Source organism: Poecilia formosa, unplaced genomic scaffold (assembly GCF_000485575.1).
Source record: "Poecilia formosa unplaced genomic scaffold, Poecilia_formosa-5.1.2 Scaffold5, whole genome shotgun sequence".
In the NCBI taxonomy this organism is placed as follows: domain Eukaryota; kingdom Metazoa; phylum Chordata; class Actinopteri; order Cyprinodontiformes; family Poeciliidae; genus Poecilia; species Poecilia formosa.
Genome location: NW_006799944.1, coordinates 6,231,788 through 6,254,278, shown reverse-complemented (window position 1 = coordinate 6,254,278; position 22,491 = coordinate 6,231,788). Strand labels below are relative to the sequence as shown.

Genomic DNA, 22,491 nt, shown 5'->3' with positions numbered 1-22,491 from the left:
TTACAGCTATTTTCAGTATTGTTTGCAGCTTTGCAACTTAACATGTCTGTACATTAAAACAACGTAACACATTTAATAAACAAAATTTTGTAACGCGCTGTGAAAAATCTATTGCTAATAAACTTCAAACTTACTGAAAACATTTTTTTTTCCCCAGTATGTTTAATATTCAAGAAGGCCATATTGCATTTTGAAGTTGAGCTCAGTGAGAAGCATCTGGCTTTATACTAAAACCTTGAATTTCCAGATTATTACTTAAAAAGAAAAGCATAAACCTAAATGTTTACACACTACTCTTCTTCCTCAAGAAACCACCTTTTATGGTGTGGTCTGCCAGAGCAGCACCTTATCAACAGATGAGACGAAACGGTGGGATAAGCTGATCAGGAAGGTACGCTCTGTCCTGGGTTGTCCCTTTGGTCCACAAGATGATATAGTAAAAAATGTGGACAGCACATTCAGTGACAGGCTGATGTATACTAAGTGAAAAGTAGAACAGTATTGCAAATCTTTCCTCTTGTCGCTGCAAAATCAGCACTGCTCCAAACAAACCAGATAATTATGTGCTGTTCTCACAGCTCTTGTGAGCTATCTGTCAACACTGCAGTACTTTGGAAATATAGTATTTTTGCTGTAATGGTACTTATTACAAAAACTTTCATATGAATATATAAATATAGCCCTAAAATGTCTTACAGTTTTGCTGTCTTGTTCCTCTTAATTGTTTATGAGAACCCCACCTTTTTTAACCAGTAAGCTTACAGCTCGTAATTTTCTCTTACAGTCTCTTATTCTCAATTTATGTTTTTATATTTTTACCTTCGTGTAATTGTTTTTATTCACACAAAGATGAATAATAATAATAATAATAATAATAATAATAATAATAATAATAATAATAATAATAAGTGCTTCAAAGTGTCTTTAGGTGATGCTTAGCTATTGTTATCCCCACATGTATGAAACTCCTCCAGAGTTTTGACTTGTCTTTGCTCAGTGGGTCCGACGGGGGGCGGGCAGCTGAGAATAGACAGTGTTCCTGTCCTTGAGATATGACAGCCCGGGGGTTTACCCATCTGTATTCCCGGGACTGTCAAAGGCTTCAGCGCGTCTTTCTGGCACCATGTTGGGGGTTATCGTCAGAGCTGCGGTGAGTGTCTTGTATTTATTTCGTTGAACCAGACGCAGGAGGTTTGTTGTTGTTTACGGGCTGCATGAGGCAGTGGAGGAGGAGAGGAGAGGAGGGGTGGGGCGCCACAGGACAACAACACCGGGACAGTGACAGGTCCGAAGGAACCGAGAGGAATATTCATTAATCTCCCCCTTCACGTCTTCAAATGCACCAAAGTTATCATTGTACATTTTAATATAGGTGCAGTTTTTGACAACGTTTGTGTTGCGTAAGGTTAGCTTAATATTTCCGATAGCATTGCTTAACGAGATGCGTATGCTGATAAAATGTCAACTTCGGCGACATGAAAGCCGCAGGTTGTGCCAGTGAACGGCGCTTCTTTAACATATTCAGTGCTTCACATCATTCCCTGTAACAGGTGGTGTATAAAACTAATGACATTGCCGCACTTAGCTGTCACAAAAATATTATTTTGAAAGGGTTAACCGGAAGTTCTATCTTCTATCTTATTCCCACGACCTTGATAGAGGTGACACACATCTGTACATATTATGTGAAATGATAGACAGCCTCCCACTTCATCGTCATTTCCGTTTACATCCGTACATTAAAGCTGGTAGCCAGACTTAAAAAACAGAAGAAAAGAAATCAATGAAACTCACTTCAGTTCACTGTGGAACAGCTGAGTACGTTTTATATTTGTTGAGCTATTTTGTTCTAAATTGTCATTAAATAAAGCTCCCTTAAACAATAGTTTCCCCCAATGGCAATGACACAAAGCAACTAATCCGATTTCATTTGAAAGAGTGCATTCATATTTTTTTCTTTCTTGTTTTCCATCCCTTTGACAGTTGCATGTTTTTAATTAAATGCTTCCTTCAGAGATGTTCACTTCTAATCTCTACGGACGCACAGAATCCTCTGGGCCTTCAGTGGGAAAGCTGCATGGATTTCAGGGAAAATGTACTGAAAACATATTGAAGTAATTTGTGAAGAGGACCAGTGCAGACTGGAAAGGCCAGATGATCAAAGATCATCAGTAATTATTTTCAGAAATGTGTTTCTTTTTTCCTTTACTAAAAACCACATTGGTAGTCGATCTGTTCTATTAAAATAAGTCCCAGTATTTACAGTAAAACTGCCACCATAACCACTGCAGATGCCAAGATTACTTGCCAGAAAGAGTGACTAATAATAAACCCGATCCTAGAAGCCAGTCGCACAGTCGATTCATCTGCAGACCAGCCTGCACTAGCAAATCACAAAACTATATAGGGAACTACGTGCAAAAAACAAAAAACAAAAAAAAAAAAAAACAATCTTACTTCATACATGGGGAATATGCATTGTAGCAAAAATATATAAGAACATAAAAAGGATTATAAACAGATTTGACTCACCAACATTTGCTTCTGCAGCCACAGCTGTATGCATCATGGCCTGGGAGGGTCAAACTCTGGCTCAAACAAAAAAAAAAAATGGCTGAACCTTTTCCAACTCAAATGATTCAGGATCAAGGTTTGACTCTGTCAAAAGCTGCATGTGTTTTGTGCTGATCAGCCCAACCCTTGTGGCTCTTGTGATGTCATCAAATACGCACAAAGTAGAAGGTGATTCCTCTTTTCTTTTTAAGTGTGATTTTTAAAAACATTCTCGAAATCAATTAATTCTGAGGAAAAATAATACTTCCTCAGCAACTGTTTGTATTGTCATTGAACATTTGGTTACTTGTCTTTGACTTTCAATCTAAGATTTATTTTGTACCTGGTGACGAGCATGGACCTTATGAACATGGCACCTGCGTGTTAACATGTGTGGCACAGATGGATTTCATGCTTTCATGCATGTTTGTTTTAGCAACCATCCCGTCGCAGTTCAGCAGTGTCAACCTTCTATTTATAGGATGGCAGAGCACAACCCCGCTGCTCCCAACAAACAAACAGTGGAACAGCTCCAATTAGTTGTCTCGGTGTCCCTTTTCACATGCTCAGTCATCTATCACTGAACTATTTGCCTTTATGAATATTCAAATTGTTGTCCACAAATTTGAGTCAAGTTTCTGTTTCAGAGAGGTGTTCTCACACAAACATGTTCACGCCGTGGATCTTTATAGCCTGTTATACTTTACTTGACCGGATTACCGCGTTTCTTTCGTACAAACGGAGTAGGATATTTATTATGATTTCTCACTGAATATATAAACAAAGTCTCTTCCTGTCTTGCAGCTGCGTCCAGGCATTGCAAACCCATGCCGTTTACTCAGAGCGGTAACGCAGATATCAGAGAGGTCCTTTGTTCATCAGGAAGGTTTGCCCAAGCTACCTGTTCCGCCTCTGAAGCAGACGTGTGAGCGCTACCTGGCCGCCTTGGAGCCCATCGTCAGCGAGGAAGAGCTGGAACACACTCGCGTTCTAATACAGGAGTTCCTGAAGGGCGGAGTAGGAGAACGGCTCCAGAAGGGGCTTGAGAGACGCGCTAGAAAGACGGATAACTGGGTAGATATTTGGCTCTGTCTGCCTTCGGTTTATGTGATTGGGCTCCATTATGGTAGATATATGTGAGAACTGTGCTGTGCCTTTGTATTTACCCCCTGCCTGAGTCCATTCTTCTAGAAGATGTTTCCACTAGTTCTGCACATCTAGTGACTAAAACTTCAGACCAGTCCTTTGGAAAGTAGTTTCAGCTCAGTCAAGTTGGATGGAGAGCTTCTGTGGCCATCGACTGTCAAGTCTTGCCACAGATTCTCAATTGGATTTAGGCCTGGGCTTTGAGTAGACCACTGTCACACTTGAATTTGTTTCAGTCTAAGGCTAGAAAGTAAGTCCAATGTGTGGCCTCAGGGTTATTTGCTATTTGAATTTTTTTGCAGCATTGTCATTTAAGAATGATACAAATTTGACCTGCCGCCACAGGTATTTATTGAGTCTTTTAATTTTTCATTAGGGCTAACCGATTACAGACAGATTCACATCGTCTTACGAGGGAAAAGGTTAGCTGCAGCGACACAAGGTACTTGTGTTTAACAAAACTTGGATAAGTGCTGCAAGCATTTTTAAAGAAAAAGTCTCACTTGTGATATTTTAGGAATAGAAAAAAAGAAAATCAGTGGGGTCCAAAATAATTTGGAAACTAGAGGTCTTTTTTATGGTAAACAAGCTTTAAAATTTTTTGATCTGCAGATATTTACCAGACATTTTCTATGTTCCCTGTCGAGGCTTGTGGCAAACTGCAGACAAGAATTTACATAATTTTTTGTTTTTTTTTACATTGGCTTTCATATTCTTTGAATCCGTCCATTCAAACGTGTGACATGCTCTCTGACTGTGGATGTGCGTTTAGCTGTCAGAATGGTGGATGCAGTCGACATATCTGGACTGTCGCATGCCTGTGGCCGTCTACACGAGCACTGGAGTCGCTCTGCCTCGAATGCACTTCGAAGACCGCCAAGGGCAGATGAGGTGAGCAACCAGGAAGAACGTCTTCCCTTGTTGAACCAGTGGCGAAAACTAAAACGCCGTCGCTAAACAATCGCACGGCTCTCTGTGTTTCCAACTTCAGCACACCTTCAGTGTGATACTCTGAGGTATAACGATCGTTTAAGTGTCGGGCTGTGAGAGAAACCTGTATAACTACAGTATGCTTACAGTGTAAACAAGGTGGTATTAAGTTGGAAGATTAAAGCTGACACTCGCAGAGTCTTTCCCCTTTCGTGCTGGCTATTTAAAGCCTGCTAGCTGCTCAGCTGTTTTTAGCTGCTGTGACATATGGGATGTGTTGTGAATGTGGAGGCCAGAGTTTGCTCTGGGGCTGCAACTGGCGATTATTTCATAGAGGACATTATTCTGTCAATTATTCTGACGATTAATCGATTAATCGGATAAAATAATTGGCATATTCTGCAGATTTATCATTTAACCACTTACGCCTTTTTAATACAACATCAGAAGTATGCGAAAACATGCAGTGAACAAAAAAATTTAAATCCATTTTTAAATAAGAAAATGAATATTTTGTATTCTTTTAGTGAATGCTTGATTATTTGCAGCAACGGATGCATCTGCAGCTAAAAAATAAGCCTTGTAACATCAACATATGAAAAGCTCAGGACTTTCTGCTTGACTTAACATCAACACAGGTCTGATCTGTTGACTCTGTTTTGGATCAATCGATTAATAACTTTATGCAGGAAGTACTTAGGAGGTAGGAGATGTCTTTTTTTTTTTTTACAAATTTGAACCGAGTGAAGCTAAAACTACGTCACTTGAGAAGTTCTAGGTGAACATATTGACAAAGTTGTTTTTCTTAATCTTAAATGGAAAATGCATATAGTTTTTGTACAGTTTTGGCCTAATTTCTGCTCTGAGCTATTTGTTCTTTCAGCAAAGGGCCTTTTTTTTAGAATCTGCATAGGCAGTATACTCAGTTACTAAGTATGCATCAGTTCAATTACTAAATCAGTTATTGCAAGAATTAATTCATCACAATTCATCCGATTAATCGTCTCAGCCCTAGTTTGCTTATCATCTTTCCAACAACAATATTAATCTCTGAAATGTATAAGATTGATTTAAGTGTTTGGCAGTGGTTGCTATGGACGTGTTTTGTAGCCACTCCTGTGAAGAGCAGCTTTGATTTTCTTCTCTGCAGGTTTGCTGCCAAACTCATTGCAGGGGTTTTGGACTTTAAAAGAATGGTCGACACGTGAGTCTGCCTGAAATTACTTCAGACATTGTTGCTGTGCGACAGGAAGATCTTGGTTTGGTCCTTGATCTTGGTTTAACAGTATTAAACTGTTAATTTAACACTGTGTTGTGCTGCAGAGAAACTCTGCCTGTCCAGTATCTGAATGGAAAGCCTCTGTGCATGGACCAGTATTACCAGATCCTGTCCACATGCCGTATTCCCGGACCAAAGAGAGACACGGTGGTGCATTACTCTGCAGGGACGACACCTCCTAGCCACGTTACCGTGGTCCACAACTTTCAGGTACCGTGCAGCCAAATGTTTGCATAGTCTTTAACATTGCAACCTCATAATAATTTCGAAGTTGGGAGAGAAAATCTTGACCCGTGTTAAAGCTAACTGAAGTTTTCTCCTCTAGTTTTTTGTCTTAGATGTTTATAACAGTGACGGCACACCGCTGACAGTAGATCAGCTCACCATGCAGCTGGAGAAGATCTGGAACTCTTCTTTGCAAACTAATAAAGAACCAATTGGCATCCTGACGTCACAGCACCGCAACACCTGGGGAAAAGCTTACAACAACCTAATAAAGGGTGAGTAGGACGTGGAGAAAATAGCATGAGAAACATTCCAGTTTATTTTTGTTTTTGAACGTTGCTCTGAGAAAACATTTAATGTGAACTCCTTCTGCTCTTATTTACCCTCAGACAGGACAAATAAGGAGTCAGTCCGTGCCATCCAGAAGAGCATATTTACAGTTTGTTTGGACGCTCCGATGCTCCGAGTGTCAGATGAGATGTATCTGAGCCGCGTGGCAGCCCAGATGCTCCACGGAGGAGGGACACGGTGGAACAGTGGCAACCGCTGGTTTGATAAAACGCTGCAGGTGAGTTTGACAAGGAACTAAAGGCTAAAACAATGAACAGCGCTCTGGCATTGGTTGAGAACTTCCACGTATTCATCCGCAGTTTATTATCGGTGAGGACGGCACGTGTGGGCTGGTCTACGAGCATGCTCCTGCCGAGGGTCCGCCCATCGTGTTTCTCATCGACTACGTTGTTAAATACATGTGCGTCTCTTTCGGTCTTTGGACGACCGCTTTCCCCTGTTTCTGATTGAGCTCGGATTGATCTGTTTTTGCGTTTGTCGACAGGCAGAGACCTGAAATGGTTCGCTCTCCTATGGTTCCTCTGCCCATGCCTCAGAAGCTACGTTTCAACATCACGCCGGAGATCAAGAGAGACATAGAAAAAGCCAAACAGAATATGAACATGTGCGTACGCTGTTAACAAATATGCTTGTGTTCAGTGTTTGGTTGCATTTTCTTTACTTTTTACTGTTTTTTTTTTTTTTTTTTTTTTTTTTTTTTTTTTTTTAATTTTTAATTTTTATTTTTTTCAGAATGGTGCAGGACTTGGACGTGAAGGTGCTCACATTTTCTCATTTTGGAAGAAATTTGCCAAAGCAGCATGAGCTGAGTCCAGATGCGTTTGTGCAAATGGCTCTACAGCTGGCTTACTTTAGGTACGAAATCTCTCTTTAGTAAACAAACAAACAAACAAACAAACAAACAAAAAATGCTCTGGAAAATAAGTGTAACATATAAAAATAAAATGCATATCTCTGTGTTGACTTTATATTTTAGGATGTATGATCTTTGCTGTCCTACTTATGAGAGCGCAACACTGAGAATGTTCAAATACGGACGCACGGAAGCAATCCGATCCACCACTGTGGATTCACTTAAGTTTGTTCAGGCAATGCAAGACCCATCGAAGCAGGTAAGGACAGAGCAGGTTTTTTTTTTATCCTGCACCTTGCAGAAGCATTTTGTTTCATCACAACCATAAGCTTCAGTGTTTTTAGTGGAATGTTATGCGGTAGAGCAACACAAAGTACAGATGTGAAGATTTTTTTTATTACAAATCTGACAAGTGTGGCATGCATATGCTTTTTTTCACCACCTTTTTGCACAAATAGAGTCTGAAACAAATTAGTGTTTAATTGTGAAGTGGATGGAAACTGTTTTGAAAAAAAAATCTGAATAGTGAGGCAAAAATACTTTGCTTTTAAAATGGTTAAATCAATGCAGATTAGATGGAGGGCGTATTTAAACATTTATTTTCAATCTTAGTCACAGACCCTAGCTGGGAGTTAGGTCTGGACACTAACTGGGCCATTCTATCACAGGAATGTGCTTTGATATAACCCCGTCCATTGTGTTTCTGTCAGCCTCCATCAGGGTTTCTTCTGGGATTGCCCTACATTTTGGTCCATTCATCTTCACATGAACTCCAGTTTATTTCCTTTTACCTGATGAGGAAAGGCATTCCCAATGTTTTAAGGTTTGCATGGGGGTCTAAGGCTCATGTGCAGGGTTGGTTTTTCAATACACGTCGCATTTTGTAGGCAAAAACACATTAAATGTTTGTCTGCTTACCATCGGACGCTCTTCCACTTGTTTGCTGTGGGCCCTTCATTATTTGTGGCTGGACTTCCTATGTCTGTCTTTCTCTGCCTTTTTCTTCACAATCTTCCCATAAAGCCCAGATTTGTGGAGTCTGCAACTACCATATTTTCCGGACTATAAGTCACAGATTTCTTTTCATAGTTTGGCTGCTCCTGCGAGTGTCATTTTTTTTGACAGTTTTCTGCAGCTCCTCCAGCTGCCACTGGCCTGTCGGCTTCTTCTCCGATCAATATTGTCCGTCTGTGCCGTCAAATTGCACGCAGAAAGACTCTATTTACTTGTTTATGCGATTGTGCTACTGGAATGTCGTTTGGAATATAAGACTTTGTGTTGTGCTATCACATAAAACCCCAATAAAAATAAACGTTGAGGGTGGTTGTGATGTGACAAAATGTGAAAAATTCAGGGTATATGAAGAATATTAAGGGACAATAAATATTCTATCTTTGAGAGGTGAGATGCTTTACTGAGCAGAAAATGTTCCCAACAGAACAAGGAGAGGTTTGCTCTGTTGCAGAAGGCAGTTCAAGCTCACAAGGAAAACACGCACAATGTGAGATCTGTTGTTTAATTTTATGTAGTTTATGATTTTCAGCTTCCTATTAGTTTTATCACCACACATTACCCATTTTATTTTTTGTTTAGGCAATCCATGGACAGGCTATCGACAGACATCTGCTTGGGCTGAAAATTCAGAGTATTGAAGATTTGACCTCTATGCCTGAGATATTCATGGACACTTCTTATGCAGTAGCTCATCATTTTAACCTCTATACTAGCCAGGTATGGGAAAAAAACCAAAACAACAACAAACAAAGAACCCAACAGCCTATTATTACCGAAAAGAATGATTGTTTACACTCCGATTTATTTATTTGCGCGTTTGCTCTCTCGCGTCTCTGCGTCCAGGTTGGCTCCAAGACAGACTGCGTGATGTGTTTCGGTCCGATGGTGCCAGATGGCTACGGGGTGTGTTACAATCCCATGGATGAGCATATCAACATCGCGATCACGGCCTTCAACAGCTGTGAGGACACGAACGCTGCCAACTTCGCCCAGGCTGTAAAGGAAGCGCTGTTGGACATGAGAGCTCTCCTCACAGAAACAGCCGCGGCCAGACAGTGATCCCACACATGAGCCCGCTTGTGTACGAAGCTGAAACTGAATCGAGTCCTTGCCAGCGTTGTTGGCGGAACGCCGACGCTGCGCAACGGAGAACTAAGAGGAAACCTGTCACCAAAGGGTTTGTGGAAAACAAACTGAAAATGCACTGCCTTCAAATGGAGAAACGGTCAATGGTAGATGTGTGTTTTAAGATATTGTGCGAGCGATTGTAGTTGAGCAAAGATTTTTTTTTTTTCTCTTACCAGTTCCTGGTGAATCTTAACAGATCCCGGACGTCTTGGTTTGTATGTTTATTTCAGGTGAAAAATCAAGAAGCATATATTTTAGCTATGTAAAGTAAATGAAAAAGGATTTTTCTATGAAATAGAATAAACGATAGTGGTACTGTATACGAAAAAGAAAGATACTACACATATAATATATTCTTTATGGTTTATGTCGTGGATCAAAGATGCACAAAGGAGTATTCGGCTCTGAAGGTTCCTTTGGAATTCAGGTAGTCGCCATGAAATTCAACCTCAGCCATATTTCCAGAGGAGTGCCACAGGAACAGCTGCTGGCCGTTGAACACGTTGGTCTTTAAGGCATCCATGTCTCGGATCTGAGCAAGAAACACAATAAAAACATGGTTTTTATTCTTCATCCAAATTCCACGCGTCTTAAAAACAAAGCTTGTTTTGTACCATGATATATGTGGACTGGGCGCCGGTGGTGTTGAATGGTAACGCTATGTGGAGCGCCTGGATCCTGATCTTCACCGAGGGAGGGGCGTTGATGAGCACTCGGCAGGTGTGGCTGGTGTTGGACGTAACCGGATTCTCAAAAATGCCGCTGGGGGAAAATAGCTGAATGTCGCAATCTGCGAGGTAAGAAGGAGGAAGAGTTTACTTATTGTCTGTTGAGAAAAAGATCACATGCGTTCAAATGCAGTTCTGTCTGTGAGAAGTTAGAGATGATATTTTGTCAGGACATTTGCAGCAGCATATTCCTCTCTGTTGTACTGTTGAGGCTGGAATAATACTTTATTGTGGAAATCCCCAGAATAAACTCCCTCCACAGCAACTAGTAAAGCCATGAATATAAACCAGTCATACAGAGGTCACTTTACAGTTCTTCTAATCATTTTTATTTAAACAATTAGGGAGTATTTCCCTCTCAGGATGTTTTAGAACTCCTTAAAGTACTTCTTTATTTCAAATATTACATTTCACTGAAATGAATTTATCTTAAATTCCATTATTCAGTACCGATAAAAGATGCCAAATTATGACATTTTTAAAGAAACAACACAACAAATCTTTTAAATATTGTTATATAAAACTGAAAATAATTTTAAGATAGTAAAAAAAAAAAAGCAGGGAACAGTCAAAAAGAATCATCAACTCTTTTATGCCTGAATTATGATCCTTTGTGTCAGGATTTTTTTCCATTTTTTTAAAATTTTCTTAAGGCATAAAAAATGGTAAGAAAAAATTTGTTAAAAAAAAGAGAGAAAGAAATATTTTTTTTCGGTGATCAGTTGTAATTTTCTCCAAATACAAAGTTGTTATTTGAAAAAATACGTCAGTAGTATTGTTCTTTAGGGGTTATCTGATGTCGCAATATTTTTTTTTTTTACCTGCAAGAGTCGTCTACAGTAGAAGGAGGGACCGGGTCGGTCGGCATGCTTTTTGTCTGTCGGCCATATTGGATTCAACAAAAATAATTGCTTGCATTTGCAGCTGATGGCCAGTAGTTGATGGTGTATTTTATGATGCATTAATGTCCCACTGCAGTGACCACTATGCATGAAAGGGTTCCAATTATTTTGTGCTAAAGCTGTGAATAACTGATCCTTGGAATGTCGCACTGAACAAGTTACCAGCCCAACACGCACACACACACACTCATAACTAAGGGCGACCTAGAGAGCTCAGTTAACCTTACAAGTCATTACTGTGGGAGAAATCCTGAGTACCTGGAGAAAACATGCAAAGTCCATGACAGCAGAACCCAGGCTGGGATTTGAACCTACAAAGGCAACAGAGCCCACTGTTTCACACTGTGCAACCAAGATATGTCCCGATACAGTAAAAAAAAGGAAAAGAAAAAAAAGGTAGTTCATCCATTTCTTGTTTATAGTCAGGCATTAAAGTGAACAGTTGCAAAACCGTTTAGCTCTGCAGAGACGCATAGCTGTGTATCATCACCTTAGCTATAAAAACAAATGTTGGGAGTAACGTGTGATATTAAACTGGTTATTAAATAAGTTGCCTTACCCTGATGGTGACTCCTTTTCGTATTCTTCTTCGATCTGTAGGTAAACACAACCCCGTTTCCAGGAGTGACCACACTTTGCCGGACAAGCAGGACATTGGTTCTGGTGGTCAGCTCACTGCCTGCTGCCTGCACACACTTCCTCACGAAAGCCAGACGATCGAAAAACGCCACGTATTCCCCTGTACAACACACACACACATGCACGCACACACACACACACAGGGTTACGTACATCCTTGTGTCTGCAACAGACTTTCAAAATTATTCGACGGTTGAATCGGAGCTTACTTTTTCTGCAATCCAAAGAGCTGGATACGAGTGTGATGCTGATGATCTCGTCGAGGGGCCGACCAATCGACACTGTGCATCTGCTCGGCGCATTGTGCAAATCCACAGTGCCCGATTCCTCCAGCAGTAGCCGTCCACATGCATCTCAAAAAGCACATGCACTGTGATGATAATCATGCTCTATCTTTATCTGCTGACACGCTGCGATAAACGACGCAGCACTCACTAGGCTTAGGCGTTGGAGTGGCTGTGGTAGTCTCTTTGACGGCCATGGTCTCTGTCGGCCTCGGAGGAAGGCTGCCCATGCGGCGCCGTGGCGCATCTTTATGAACCGGAGGAGGAGATGGAAGAGGCTTTTCTGTGGAGTTTGCTTTCAGGGTTTGAGTGGTCTTGTTCAAGGCCACGTCTCTGCAGCTGCCCGTGTCGCAGCCTCTGATTGTGATCGGTTTGGGCATGTGCATGCAAAACAGAGGGCTGAGAGGCTCAGGCTTAGGGGGGCCCATACAGGACACAGCTCGGGACTGGATACCGTATCCACAGGATGCTGAGCACTGAAGAGCACATGGCACAGCGTAAGCTGGATTATGCACACCAGATTGTTTAGAGCAGAGGTCCGCAACCTCTACAATCCATGGTTCCAGAGCCTCAAGTTGCAGACCCCCTGGTTTAGCAGTGTTCAAATGAAGAGTTGGTGTAAGGTTTAAATAATATACTCTGGGAAGGAACGCTCTCAGAAAAGACACGCATACTCTCGCTAAATCTGAACTGAATCCTGCATTCACATCAATCTGAACTAATCTTCACATCCCATCCCGTCACATGTACCTGGCTCCATGGTTTCACCTCCCACTTGAAGGTGCACGCTTGCACCAGGCAAGGCACAGTGGTGGCAGGTTTGACAGCTGCACGGCAGCCGTCCTCTGGCACCACGCTCTCCTTCCCGTGGACAAACTGGACACAGGACACATTCCTCTGAGCTACACCCAGGTCACAGGACACGGAGCAGGGCGATGTCCTAAATACCTTCCACCTGGATGAGTGACGTTGATGGTGAGATGACTTTTGCCCCGTTTTTTTTGTTTTGAAAAAACCAACAGATCTCAGACTGCTTGTGTGAAATTCACCTTGCAGGGCAGCTGTGAGTATTACATGAAACCACTGCTGTTGGTTTGGGAAAGCCGCTGCAGTTGTAATCCTCCAACACCTCCTCCTCCTCTCCATCTGCCTCTCTAGCACAGTACAGCACTCTCTTGGCTACCCCTCCTCCACACGTTACGCTGCAGACTCCTTGCTTAGAGCGCCACCTGGTTGTTTGAGGAAAAAGGAGCATTTGTAAAGTCGTGTTTTTTCAGGAGTATCCACACTGCTTAAACCTGTTCAGAGTTAACTTTTGAAAGCATTTTGTTTTTAGTTAGGATATTAGAATGAAAAAGGAGCTGGGCACCTTTGAATTGTTTACTTAGAGCAAATTTTGAAAGCTATGTTTTATTTTCCTTCCTTTTTTTATATGATTGCAAATCAAAGCAGCGCTGTTAATGCTACAAACAAAATGCAAGTAGTTGTTAAATTAAAAGTTTCTCACATTGGAGGGCAGGGAGAAAAACCACACATCTCAGTGTGCGGCTCCGGTTTGCTGGAGGAGTCACAGTGGAAGTCAGGGACCCCCAGTCTGGTCTGGTGATCCACACAAGAAAACCAAACCTGTAGGGTTCCTTTCACGCATGAGCATTGGGCCTTGAGTTACTACACCGAAGGAGAAGGTTCTGAAGTGACTGCTGCTTGACAGCTCTCAGCTTACCATTCCCACAGCTCCTAGAACACTGGCTGACTACGGGGCTCCAGACATACACAGGAGCCTGTCTGGAGCGTGGAAGCAGGCCAGACTTTAAACTGGGCTGCTCCTGGTCAAGACAAACAATGTTTAGGCGTTAAATTAGGTAATTAAACTCAAAAATTCAATGCCTTCTTGACATTACCTCCCCCTTAGAGTCCCACCCGATGGGGCAGACGTTCACCACACATGGCACCCAATCTGGAGGTCTGAACTGATTTAAACAAAAGCTGTGGTCCACCTCGACATCTAAGCCGCCTTCTTGCCGGACGCAAGACACGCTGCGTTCTGCTTCCCCCGGTCCACACACAGCAGAGCAGTTCCCCGGCTCTGAGACAGACCATCTGAAGATAAAGTGTTTCAGATTACACCAAAGGAGCAGGAAAAAATATATATATGTATTTTAACAAAGTCTTCTATATTCTGTGATCACTGGAGCAAATGATTGTATCTGCAAAACAAATACATTAAAGGTCACATAATCATTGATAAATCACAGGTTACACCTGGCAGGGCAGTGGTGCAGGTTACATTTTTCCACAGGGTGGGGAGCGGTATCAGCGGAGCACTGTGAATCGGGAACCTTTACCACGATATGTTCACGCTTTTGAACACATCGCACGTGACGCACCCAAAATCCGCCGCCACAGGAGGCACTGCAGACCCCGAAATTTCCTGCATCCCACCTGCAAAACAGTAAATTATTCATGTGTAGTCATTTGGGCCGTGCGTACCTGCAAAGAGAGAACGAGAAGGAAAAAAAAAAAGAAAAATGGAGCTGAGAGTAAAGCTAACCTGGGGGGACAGGAGGGAAGCTGACAGGTTGTGTGTTGTGCTGTGGGTGGAGGAGGGGCTTTACAGTAGTGTGGCTTCAAAAGCTCGTTGGTGTCTTCATCTACGCAGACATGCTCATTCCTCTGTATACCTAGGGAAGAATAAAAAAAAACCTTGGGAGGATGCATTATTTCATCGCATGTGTACCATTTATTACACACATTTGTCATTAGATACTTCTACTTATTTATTTACCCAATCCACAAGTGACAGAGCAGGGTGTTGCTAACGGAGCCCATTTGCCTCTGGGCGAGCTGTCTGTCAGAGACTTGTTTCTTGGCACATAAAACTGAAAGCTGATGTTTGGATTTGTTTTTTCACCATATTCCTTTCCATATTTGCGATAGACCTGAAATAGAAAGTAATTACAAACATTAGATGCCTAATCTCAAAAATGGACAATGTACTTCAGACAAGCACTCCTTTCTTTGTAGGTACAAAGGCCTCCTTCGCACTGATTTTGGACAGTTTTTTAATATAAAAATCCTCCAACTCGTGGATGGACTCTGCACAGTCCTGACAGAGACGTCCTCTGGGATGCATTAACAACACACCGTCCTGCGTCCTGTTATGCATGGCGGAGCGTGAAATTTAACTCAACTGGTATGAGTGTGCAAAAAAAACACACACAAAAAAAACATTTGTAATGGTTATAGGTTGTACAGTTAATTATTGTGGTGATAACAGATCTGAGGTGCTCAGATCTGTTATCACCACAATAATCATTTGCTCCAGTGATCACAGTCTGGTGCAGCAGAAGTAGCTCATCCGTAACATGTGGCTCACACACGTACCTGTGTGGGTTGATCATCAGCAAATTCAAAGGAGGAGCGGCCATCTTGGCCTTATGCCAATGAAACCTCAATACACCTACACTGGGCTGGCAACTCTCCACGTAATTTAATAAAAAGCTACCAGAAGCACTTCCCCTCCCCTGTTTCTCAGGCTATAAACAAAATGACCTCAGTAAGCAGCTGAAACCAACAATTCGTGACCAAATACTCTGCCATAATCAAAGATTGGTGTACCTGAATCTAAATGTGTGTTTTTAGACACGTTTTAGACTGTCACATACACCCTCAGTCGGGCTGCAGTTGCCACTAAATACATATCATGTACTGTGTACTTTCCAATGACGTAATAACTGTTATAGTTAAAGTAAAGCCTGGTGGCCCGCCAGACTTATAATACACTTTGGGAAACCCTGCATTTCTAAATTGTGCATCCAAGGAAGTCGGGAGTCTGGAGGCGGCAATTGACTGAAAGCGTTTTTACAATTGTTAAAAAACAAATATAATTTGTATTCTGTTAGCAAAGGCTGTTTTGTACTAAAACTACTGTTTAGTACTAATAGCGCAGTAGCACCATGATTATGGTCAAGGTGTTACTGTTCCTCATCCGCTGAAGCCTTCTTGGATTTAGTGTGAAATAAAATTTTTTGTGTAATTTGAGAAATTCCACCCTTTTTCCTGACCTGTATGGTTATCTCCTGTTTCAGAGGTCCAGGTAGTACCACCTCTTCCATCTCAGGTAAAAGGTCAGGAGTCAGGTGAAGGCGATACTCTACGTGGTCGTCATCTAGTGGTGAGGGATGGGTGGTGTTCAGAGCCATGGTACCCGATCCAGACACGATGTACTGATCCCCAACCAGCACAGCTGCAGACATAGGACAACCTCACATGCTCTACATTCACCAAATACGCTGTTGTTGAAAATTCACTCTAATAAAGTGACTCCACCCACCTAAATGAGTGAAGACAGGCGCTCTGTTGACAATATGGACCTGAGTTGCATTCACCGGCAGAGTGAGAAACGTGTTGTAGTCTTTACGTGAAAAGAGGAAAGAGAAATTAGCTCAGTTACCTGTGTTACAAGGTCAAGAAAGGCAAGTAGTTATCTAGTCATTTGGTACCTTTGGCACCACCGCCGCTGTACGAGTCTGATGTCAAAATGCAGGTGGACTCATCTCCACCACACACCCCGCACACATCCCACGCCTTCCCAGAGTGCAGCACGCCATCGCAGCCAAACACCTGATCGCAGAGTCAAAAGCAAGTGTAAAAACGTACGAAAAGGAAACCGACTTGACTCTCTTGACACGTTTATTCTTTTCACCTGGCATCTCCCTCGAAGACAAGCAGCTGTTGCGCCGTAAGGGGTTGAGACGTCTGATTTGCAGCGAGTCCCATCCGCAAAATGAGACCCACGGCTCACTATGAAGCTCTCTCCATCTGACTGACACATGTATCTGCACTGCTCGTCCCCTGATTGTCACCAAATTGAAAGAGAAATATGAGATACTGATTTTCTCTGTTTTAAAAAAAAGAAGAAGTAGAAAACATGTTAGAAATGTTTAGATTACCATCACCTTTGACAAAGCCGACAGCAGGGATCCATTTGTAGAAGGAGGCAGTGTTGGGAAGCAAGTATAAGGGCTGGGGGTCTGTTTGGGAACACTGCTCTGCCATGAAGTCCAACTGGGTCCGCTCGCAAGGCTAAAGCAACATGAGTGGAAGGAACTTTTTTACATCTTGCTCTGCGCTATAGAGCAGCTGTCAACTAAAAATTTGACAGCTGCTCTATACTTTTAGCATCGATGCCAAAGTAAGCTACAATGTACTCAATAGCATGTGGAGAGTCACAAGCATGTTGAGTAACACAAACTTACTCCATTCAGTCTGTTAAATACAGGGCATTCCTTAAAGAAATGTCTATTAGAGGCTACAAAAATTTTACACAGGGTCAAAGGTTGCAGCCTTGTAGGCAGCCATGATGGAATGGTCTTGTTTAAATGATGTATTCACACTCAAATGTTTAGAGCTTCATGGAGAATGAAGGTCTAAGCTTTTGCGAGGCCCAGTGTAAACAAAACCAGAGAGAACTCACCAGTTGGTTACAAAGTTCAGCCTCGATATCTGGGCCGTCACAGTCATTCCCTCCAAAAGCAGGTCTGAAAACACGTCACACACACTTCTTTAAGACGAAGCTCTGTCGAGCAGACACTAATGCTTGCGTGACAGTTGCCACCTGGGGTTGTTGCATTCCCTCGTACGGAGCACGACCCCTCCGCCACACGTCCGGGAGCAGGAGGAAAACCCAGACCAGCTGGACCAGGAGCCGTTGACTACGACAGAGATGCCAAAGTCATCTGGGGACACACAGCGTCCCTTCAGACACCACTAGAAGACAGAATGAACAATGTGCTTGTGTTTACTCCTCGACTCTGGGATGACTGTGGCAGCATTTCTCCATGAACACATAGAGAGCGTTACCTGATTGGGTGCGCACTCTGTTCCATCCAGCAGTGGAACCAGGAGGCGTTTACAGGAGCCGATGTCTTCGGGTTTAACATGACAGGACAGAGCACGGCAAGGCGGCTGCGGGAAAATTTAGACGATAATTGTAAACATGAATCAACACGTACAGTGGAATTGCATGCATACTTCCATGAAGTTGGGGGGTGGGGGGGCGCCACCTAGTGATCCAGAGCTAACATTACAGGCGGCATACCAGGTCAGGATTGGAGAAAGAGCAGGCTCTGGCAGTGCTGCCAAAGGCTATGCGACACTGGTCGTCAACTCCGTAATACAGCCCGGGCTTCCAGTCCTGCAGGGAGCCTCTCAGTGCGGGGAAATCCTTCACACATTCAGCTCTCCCTTCACTGCGAATATTAAATAGATTATTGTCTAATTTCCCCAATACATAGAGTGAAAATATTCATGTATATGGTCTGGTTTTTAGGGGGTTTATTAAGAGACCTTCCTTGCACACACATCCCACGGAAGTTAAACATGTGAGACGTCTTTCTGATTATAGAGACATACATGATCGTATGAACGATAGCAAGAGCCAACTTTAGTTGCTGTGTTGACATTTTAGTGTTTTTGGAGGTTCCTTTTACCATCTTGGGAGGTGCTCACAGTGTATGCTAGCTCGGATGGCGAGACCTGCTGGGAATGTTGGAAGTTTTTTTTTTTTTTTTACCCCCCCATCCGTGAATTATTTTTAATGTAGAGGAAAATCTGACTTGAAGATTGCTTACCATAGTCTTAAGTCTTTTGCTTAAGGCCTCAGACAGCTCTTACAAACTAACCACTTCCACTCCAATAGCTCCAATAACTGACCAAACTCAAAATTTCAAAAGGACACAAATAATAATAATAATAATAATAATAAAATGAAAACGTTTAACTTGTAGAAGAAATTCCCTTTTGGCATCACTGAGGTCTGTGTGATTGTTGGCCCACCTGAAGAAGGTGAGAAGCTGCTTTCTGCTGCAGGGGGACCAGGTGAGATCCACGCTGTTGTAGCCTCCGTCCGAGGCCATCATGAAGCCGCTCCGACTGCAGCCGTTCGCCGATCCGTCGTGGTCGATTCCGAAGCTAAACGCCAGGCAATGGCGTTGAAAATTGCAGAAGTAACCTTAGTGCAGAACGAATCCAGCATGATGACTGGTGGCATTTAAAGCCGTCGCATAATTGCCGTCTATTAATCGTTTCTTAGATCAGTACTACACCTGCTCTCCGAGTGATAAAAATGGATTATGAAGGATTAAGAGCCCTTAAAGACCCTGCCTTAAAGCTGTTCGCTCTCATTCTAATTCAATTTTATTGCGTCATTAAAAATTTAGCGGCCCTTTTGTCGTTTTATTTGAATAATGATCTGAAAATATTTCAATCATTTGGGCACTTGACTTTATGTCCTACTTATGCTTTTAGCAACACAAGAGTTATAGTTTTACATGAATTATTAAGGAGCAAGTGGGGAGGCTGGATACTTTCTCCGTGACTCATGCCAAATTCTGCTGGCTCAGATATCAAAAAAAGAATAATACTTTCAAGCAACTATAAATTAGAGAATAATCTAAATGGAGGCGGCTGTAAAACCCCAGATTATGAGGCTGACTGCAGACTGACGGATGGCTCGGTGTTGTACCTGTGGCCGACTTCGTGAGCGATGGTGATGCCCAGGTCGAATCCCGTGTCCTCTGTGATCACACAGCTCCAGTCGCTGGAGCAGACCCCTCCCAGCTGTGTCACCCCCCTGACCTGCTTGTTCCCGTCGGGCAGCTCCAGGTCATACCTGATGGTCACGACATATTTAGATGGTCGCCTTATTTGTACGGGAGTAAGACACAGAATGTGGGTGTAATCCCACCCACATTTTGCCATGTTTCAACCACAAACTTGAATGTGCACTATCTATTCAGATTTGATCTCAGAGACCGAAGCAAGGTAGCACATAAACATGAAGCCAGAGGAAAGTAAGATTTTTAAAAGAAAATGAAAAGCGCATTCATATAATTCATCCTCATTTACTCTTAATACCACTAAATGAAATCCACATCTGCTCTCCCTGTGTGGAGGACAGCTTCTGATTCACCTGCATGTGGTTGGACTTACTGAGCTGATTCTCCTTCAGAAGTCACCAGCTTATTAAGTCCAACCACAAGCAAATTATTAGGTATGACACACAACTGTTCTGTGAAGGTCACTGCTACTGTTGAGGGAACATTACTGAACTAACATCATCAGAAAGTCCAAGGAACACGTCAGACAGGACGTATGATGCTGTGGGCTGGCTTTTTTTTTTCAGCTGTGGAAGCTAAGTAAAAAAATCAATCCTTGGATAAAACTTTATAGAACTGTTGCTGTGGTAAAGATCAACCTTTTACCTTTTACCTCTGCGATAACCCTAAACATGCAGCCAGAGCTACACTGAGCTGGAATGAATTCAAAGCATATTTGTGTGTTGTTTGCATTGGTCGATTTCATGAAATCCCAGTAAAATACGTTCAGATTTGTGGTTTCAAAGTTACAAAATGTGGCAATAGTCAAGGGACTTGGATGAATTTTTACAAGGCATATATATGTCTACTTTAAATGCCAGGGAATGCATCCATGCCTTGTTATATACAGCAGGAGGTCAGCGTGTAGCGGGTCTGAGTCATTGGAGGGGTTGATCCTTCTGCCCCAGTCGCACACACTCCTCAGAGACGAGGTGATGTTGGTGGACATCTGGATCTCTGGCTGGAAGATTATCCACAGTAAAAATATGAGTTAGAGCATCGCTGTAAAAATTTATCTACGCATTTAGAGTAATTTTAAGTCATAGTGGTGTTTTTATGAATGCTTTATCACCTTTACACTATAAAACTGAGGTAAACTTTGCATAGAGCGTAATTTCCCTTTTGAGGATCACATGATGTTTCTCCAACCTCTTACCTCTGGCTCCGACAGGATGATCATGCGAACCAGGTGAACCCTCATGTTGGCTCCCAGGGTCATGTCTCTCAACAGCTCAGAGGCCTGATCAGAATTTACATTATTGATCAGATCGTTACACTTTCCGCTGCTCAGAGTGTGATTACGCTGTTGCCCTGCAGAGCCTATCACTGGAACGTTTCAGGATAAACTGTACAACTTCAAAACATATTCCCCCTCCCCTCTCTAATATACTTCTTCATTATTTATTGATCACTCCTTATTGCAGCCTAACCGTATGTTTGACCTACATTTCCATCCGCAGTTTCTAAAATCTCTCTGAGAGGAATTCTTCGACTGTAGGTCTATGTGCGTAGACTCACGATATTGAGGTTGGTAAGGATGTATCGTTCCGTGTCCTGCTTGTGGACCTGCTGGACATTTGGCCCCACGACCACCAGCAGCTCCAGATGCGCGATGTCAGGAATCAGAGTTGAGCGACGCAAACGGTCTCTTACTATGAACCAAAGGGAAAACACTTTGTTGAGACGGACAACAAGGAACAGCTTTTTGGGCACAGCCGTTGCTCCGAAACAGTTACTGAGACTGCATGCAATGAGGCAGATAAATGACCATTTTAACTGTGTCCTTAGGTACCTGTGGTGTCTGCAGAGGAATCTAAAGCGGAGACTTTGTCCTGTGGCTTTTGTGAGGGAGAAACAGCATCAGTTTAAAATCAAAAGAACATTTTTAGTGTATTTATACCATTTCAACAGCCTTAAAATCCCAAGCCTCTATGCAAGTCATCATAGAACATGAAAAAGCAACTCAAAGTGTATCATTTTGATGTAAAAGGAAAGTCTCTTTGCCTATTCTTTAAAATTATTCAAACTCATTAAGATTGGACGGAGAGCATAAATGTTTCAGTGCTCTTACCACATACTGATTTAGGGGTGTCAAAGTAAATACGACTACACAAATTTTAGTGCAGCACCTGATTTTTCAAATTGTGTTCTGGGGAAAACGTCGTAAAACAACGTGTCGTATCTTCATTTTACTTCACCCCAATTCAGTATTTGTATTTTAAAAGGCTCCCTTTAGTGAGACGCGATTCCTCAGAAAAAAGTTCAGTTTTACCCAGTTTAAAGTTGGAAGAGTTCAATGCACTTTGTCAGAGCTCAGTGAGAAGCAGAATCATCTGCCGCAGAGCTCCAGCTCGCCTGCAGCTTTCCACCTACCTCATCCCGAGGAGATCCCATTAGAGAGCTGAAGCCAGGCAGTAGGAGCAGAAGACAGACCGCAGTCATAATAAACATTTTTTCCCCTCCTTTTTTCTGTGTGTCTACCTGCTCTGCTGTGACGCTCAGACTATATCTATATATCTATCTATCTATATATATCTATATATATATATGTTCCCTCCTGCTCATGTGGGACTGAGTCTAGCCATTAGTGTTTATGTAAACAGTAGGGACAAAGTTGATGTGTGTCATACGTCATTTCCTGATTCCCCCCACCCCCCAGATTTGGGATCAAAAGGGCATCTCTTATTGGATTTGTGAAATGACTAATAAGTGTAAAATCTGGCCTTGCTTCAGAGTAATGAAACTGCGTAAATGTTAAAATTAAAGGAAAGGCATCATGTATTAGAAATATTTCTGATGGA

The 22,491-nt window shown here is 42.4% G+C and overlaps 2 protein-coding genes across 3 annotated transcripts; one reads left to right on the top strand and one right to left on the bottom strand.

The window, feature by feature from the left end:
* Positions 1–994: 994 nt before the first annotated feature.
* LOC103147028 (carnitine O-acetyltransferase) lies at positions 995–9,759 on the top strand. 2 transcript variants are annotated; one of them, XM_007565172.2, is made up of 14 exons: positions 995–1,150; positions 3,358–3,627; positions 4,472–4,590; positions 5,780–5,833; positions 5,953–6,118; positions 6,234–6,408; positions 6,523–6,701; positions 6,784–6,884; positions 6,969–7,088; positions 7,217–7,339; positions 7,461–7,596; positions 8,776–8,838; positions 8,931–9,068; positions 9,195–9,759. In XM_007565172.2, exons 1-14 carry the CDS (start codon positions 1,124–1,126, stop codon positions 9,408–9,410), a joined length of 1,887 nt encoding a protein of 628 aa, XP_007565234.1. In that variant the 5' UTR covers positions 995–1,123; the 3' UTR covers positions 9,411–9,759. The 2 variants fall into 2 exon arrangements, with proteins under 2 accessions (XP_007565234.1, XP_016533893.1); XM_016678407.1 differs by lacking the exon at positions 995–1,150 and adding an exon at positions 4,076–4,141 and having other exon boundaries at positions 3,553–3,627.
* On the bottom strand, positions 9,634–22,491 carry adamts13 (ADAM metallopeptidase with thrombospondin type 1 motif, 13). Its single transcript, XM_007565190.2, has 29 exons — positions 22,064–22,491; positions 21,483–21,528; positions 21,209–21,342; positions 20,847–20,930; positions 20,527–20,651; positions 19,558–19,704; positions 18,870–19,004; positions 18,133–18,283; positions 17,895–17,999; positions 17,650–17,801; positions 17,509–17,572; positions 16,991–17,117; positions 16,738–16,886; positions 16,535–16,655; positions 16,366–16,446; positions 16,097–16,278; positions 14,818–14,971; positions 14,584–14,713; positions 14,295–14,474; positions 13,934–14,132; positions 13,756–13,858; positions 13,540–13,669; positions 13,082–13,261; positions 12,783–12,987; positions 12,184–12,508; positions 11,958–12,101; positions 11,669–11,848; positions 10,094–10,269; positions 9,634–10,011 (listed from the first exon to the last, which is right to left on the bottom strand). Exons 1-29 carry the CDS (start codon positions 22,139–22,141, stop codon positions 9,856–9,858), a joined length of 4,143 nt encoding a protein of 1,380 aa, XP_007565252.1. The 5' UTR covers positions 22,142–22,491; the 3' UTR covers positions 9,634–9,855.